This window comes from Musa acuminata, chromosome BXJ3-8, assembly GCF_036884655.1.
Source record: "Musa acuminata AAA Group cultivar baxijiao chromosome BXJ3-8, Cavendish_Baxijiao_AAA, whole genome shotgun sequence".
Lineage (NCBI taxonomy): Eukaryota > Viridiplantae > Streptophyta > Magnoliopsida > Zingiberales > Musaceae > Musa > Musa acuminata.
Window position 1 is genome coordinate 7,380,374 of NC_088356.1, and position 4,534 is coordinate 7,384,907.

General features: G+C 50.6%; 1 protein-coding gene across 5 annotated transcripts; it reads left to right on the top strand.

Moving 5' to 3' along the window:
- Positions 1-3,757, top strand: LOC135643965 (probable galacturonosyltransferase-like 7). Of its 5 annotated transcripts, none has more exons than XM_065161282.1 (4): positions 1-1,682; positions 2,011-2,570; positions 2,819-2,943; positions 3,649-3,757. In XM_065161282.1, exon 1 carries the CDS (start codon positions 531-533, stop codon positions 1,662-1,664), a length of 1,134 nt encoding a protein of 377 aa, XP_065017354.1. In that variant the 5' UTR covers positions 1-530; the 3' UTR covers positions 1,665-1,682; positions 2,011-2,570; positions 2,819-2,943; positions 3,649-3,757. The 5 variants fall into 5 exon arrangements, with proteins under 5 accessions (XP_065017354.1, XP_065017358.1, XP_065017357.1 ...); XM_065161286.1 differs by having other exon boundaries at positions 2,825-2,943; XM_065161285.1 differs by having other exon boundaries at positions 2,011-2,339; positions 2,427-2,943.
- Positions 3,758-4,534: the final 777 nt, after the last annotated feature.

The window sequence follows — 4,534 nt, forward strand, 5'->3', positions numbered from 1 at the left end:
ATAATTATACACCGCGGGGGAGTAATTATTAATACGAAGCTAAGGATTTGTTCTATGGTCCGAAGAAGCTCGAGGGATTGTCCCATTTTTCTCCCACTGCCGCCGCTGCTTCGCTGCCATTGGCAGAAAGAGACGCTGTAGAGGCAGATCGGGGGAGGAGATGGTGGGCGTGAAGTGAGCCATTGGGGGCGGACGAGTGCGTCGCGAGTGAGGTCATCGCAAGGGCTTCCTTGGTCTGCTCGCCGTCCGTGGATTTTTCCCGCTGGCTTTTAGGGTTCCCCTGCGCTTTCCCCTCCCCATGCGATCGCTTCGTTCCCGAGGGATCCAAGTACTGAAGCCCTAACTCTGCCCCCATTCCTGGATCGAGATCGAGAGCGGGTGGGTCTTCCTTGTTCTTCGCTCTGGCGGGGATCAGGGGCACGCTCGCCCTCGTCCTGGTGTCCGCGCTCGCCCGCCTTGCCGATCTCTTCGATTTCAAGACCCGAAGGCGCCGCCGGCGTAGGGGCTGTGGCCGGCGGGGTGGTGGAACCATGCTCTGGGTTGCCCGCCTCTCCGGCCTGTGCTCCCTCGCCATGGTCATGGTAGTGCTGTCCCCTTCCCTCCAATCCTTCCCCCCTGCCGAGGCTATCCGGTCGTCTCATTACCTCCGCATCCCCGCCGGCGGCGGCGGTTACAACCACCACCTTGCCGCGGCATCCGGCGACGCCGAAAGCCTCGTGTTCCGGAGGGCGCCGCGATTCCACAATGCCGCCGAGTGCGAGCCCCCATCGGCGAACGGAACCTCGGTCTGCGACCCCTCGCTGGTGCACATCGCCATCACCCTCGACGAGGAGTACCTGCGCGGCTCGATAGCGGCGGTCCACTCGGTTCTCACCCACGCTCGGTGCCCGGAGAACGTTTTCTTCCACTTGCTACTGTCGGAGCCGGGCCTGGAGTCGGTGGTGAGGTCCGCCTTCCCGGGCCTCCGCTTCAAGGCGTACTACTTTGACCCCGACCGGGTCCGGGGGCTCATCTCTACGTCGGTGCGGCAGGCACTGGAGCAGCCGCTCAACTACGCCCGTAACTACCTGGGGGACATCCTTGAGCGGTGCGTTAACCGGGTGATCTACCTCGACTCCGACCTGGTGGTGGTTGACGACATCGGCAAGCTATGGCGGACACGGCTGGGGTCGCGGGCCGTAGGCGCACCAGAGTACTGCCACGCTAACTTCACCAAGTACTTCACCGACCGGTTCTGGTCCGACCATCGCCTCGCGGCCACGTTCGCCGGCCGCCGGCCGTGCTACTTCAACACGGGGGTGATGGTGCTGGACCTGGTCCGGTGGCGGCGCGCCGGTTACACGCGCAGGATCGAGCGATGGATGGAGGTGCAGAAAAGCGGTGCCGCCCCCAGCGGTGCCGGCCGTATCTACGAGCTGGGGTCGCTACCGCCCTTCCTGCTGGTGTTCGCCGGCCACGTTGCACCGATCGAGCACCGGTGGAACCAACACGGCCTGGGCGGGGACAACGCCAGAGGCAGCTGCCGGGACCTCCACCCAGGGCACGTGAGCCTTCTCCACTGGAGCGGTAGCGGCAAGCCATGGGTGCGGCTCGACTCCAAACGGCCGTGCCCGCTCGACCACCTCTGGGCTCCCTACGACCTATACGGCCCCGCTGACGCTTGACGCCGCTGCCCCCAGCCGGTAAAACGACCGCCTGCTCCCACCTTTCCGCCGCCGCTAATGTTCTTCAATTACTATCCTAAACCTTCATCATCGTCAGCATGATCATCTACTTTCTCATCTCTTGTTTCGAATTTTTACGTTTGATTCTTCTTACGGATTTAATCTGCATTAGTTTAGCCCCTTTTTTTACCCGCTTTGGGGCGATTTGTAATTTTAATTCTATTATTGCTCCCTCCCTGAATAAAGAAGTGAGACAGATAGGTCGAATTTGTTATGTATATCTACCTATATTGAATTAAATTGCTTCATCTCTTTACTGGCAACTGCTCTTCTTCTTTTGGTTCAGTGGACCGATTCTAGTGCAATGCAGCTCTGTTTCTAAAACAGGAAATTTTGGGGGGCTTTGTTCTCGGTTTGGATGCACACGAACTCGTTCTACTAAGCTTCTAACGGCCGGCAATGACGTTGTGTCGCAGTAGGAAGTCTATCTTGTTTGATTCGCCTAATGTAGGTATAGATTAATGAGTTCTTGTTTCAGAAATCCAGAAAAAAAAGGTAAATCCTCGAGGCAAGAGAGGTGTGCAGAAGAATAGGTGTCGAAGACCGGAGAGGTGGGGGCGCCGTGGCTCAACGTTCGCTGGCAGCAAAACGCCTGTGAAGCACCTCCCCATAACGGTCTCATCTTTGGCTCATTCTTCTTCTCTCTCTCTTATCTGATCCTAATCTTATGTCATTCCTTTAAATGAGTTATCGATCTAGTAGTGTGCACAGAGCCGAAGGGGCAGACGTCACCTCTCCGATTTGGTCTTCGTCTTCTCCAGTTGGGTGTCGGTGGATTTTGGACGATAACGACGACTCCGTTTGCCTCTACTTTTGCGTTTTCTGTAACAGTTACTTTGAACTCGAGTATGATTTTTAACCTTGAATCATCTTTTAGCAATACTATGGGTTTTGCTTTGGTGGGTGCGCGAATCTGATATATGTTCTGATGAGAGGGGGAATCTGTCATCCTTTGGGGTCATGGAGGTCGGAGAGAAGAAGTGATAGATAGACCATTTGTCCCCGCTAGATGTGGTCCTTGCACAGGAGAGAAGTCTATGGGATGTGGTGGAAAGAGTCTTCACTTCATTCACTCACCTTGTTTGTTCATTTAGCTGCAGATGGGGAGTCATACATCACGAAGACGACGGCGGCGAAGAAGGAAAGAGATCTCTGAGTTGAGGCTGAGAAGCGGTGTTCTTTGCGACACAACTCAATCACTTCTCAAATGAGGGGAATGGTACGTCTCAACCAACGAAGGCCTTCCTCGTTGTTTTACATGTTTTGTTTCACATTATATGACGCATGACTGCATATTTTTCTATTAGTCAAGTCATTTAATTCGTGGAAGTAATCAACTGCCCCCAATTTTCTTTTTCCAGTATGACTTGTCAACCAGTTGAAGCAGTCCAATTTTTATATAGCAAAAAGGAGAAGCAGCATGTTTTCTTTCTTTTTTCTGAGCCTCCTTGTTATTAGAATATGAGACCTTTGGGTCCAGAAATTTTCCTAGGGAACTGCTCAATCCAGTTGGCCTCAGCCTTGAACTCCCCTCTCTGTTTCTCCCAGCCTGTCAGTTCCAGAGTCAGACATCTGGTGGCACATGCACCCTTCCTTCCCTGTGCTGTAAAATAATCTTCAAGTTGTTGCTATGTATGTGTCTGCTTCAACTGGCTTTGGAGTTTTCCTCTCTCCAGCTAATCTTGTTGGCTGGATACCTGTCATTGCACATTTGTTTAAAGACTCTTCCTCTCAGCTAAGCTGCTTCAGTAAATTGAAGTTTAGTGGATTTTCCTTGATTTCACAAGCGCTTTAGTCGGCTACCGAGATGCATCTTTGATATGAGTCTGTCAACCGAAATAATATTTTTTGCTAAGTCTTATTTTACATGTAAAATATGGAAGCATGCAATTTTTTGCTAATTAATTAATGATTCTTTTTACAGGTTGATCGGATTCATAGTCCTTGAATTGATTCCATCTCACTAACTTGGGGCCGGCAAAAGACAACCTTTCCAACATAGTAACTAGTACCAGTCTTCAACGTCTTCCTCACACAGACCCCTTTACTCCACTGAACACAAACTATTGCCTGCCTGCCTCGTCATCATCAAGTTTATGGATGTTGTTAGGGCACTATAGCTTCAATCCTCCCCACTGGTGTCTTCCATTCGAAATCTTGCCATGGGATTCTCTCTTTCCACTGAACACAAACTTCACCAGATCGATCTTAATGGAGGGGAGGAGGCTTTGGCTTTAGTTACATCACTCTCTGCTGTCATTACTGATGCAAAGTGAAGGCAGGCTCTTCAACCTGCAGTCACGGAGGCAAGGATAAAAGCTTAGAGAATTATGAAGAGAGAGAGAGAGAGAGAGAGAGAGAGGTGTCCCCACTTCTGCAGCTGTTGATAGAATCAAAATCTATGTCATGGACCCAATGACTTGCTCCAATCAGTATGGTCCAAACATTTATTTACCAGTGTCAGTAAAGTTTTCATAAAATATGTCTGCAAAGGACTTGGTGCCGTGGTTCAGCAGCTTTAAGGCACAGCAGCTTCAAGTCATATAAAATTATCTTTCACGGTTGGTGATTTCTTGAACATTAAATGTTCCATGTCAATTATTTTGACCAGGGAAATTTGAGTTTTGACTGCCCCATTTGTTAGCGTCATGTACTCTGATGATTGTCCGTATAACTCCTTAATGTCAAATTTCTCAGTGGTTCCTCATCCTACCGTTGCTTATAGTGTTTTCATGTGACATGTGGAATGATATCATAAGGTTGATTTGTAGATCATATTAGATCAAATCAGATTGTTTCTTGCGTGAGTA

Excerpts from the sequence above, each read along its gene's own strand:
- LOC135643965 (XM_065161281.1), top strand. The coding sequence starts at position 531 with ATGCTCTGGGTTGCCCGCCTCTCCGGCCTGTGCTCCCTCGCCATGGTC.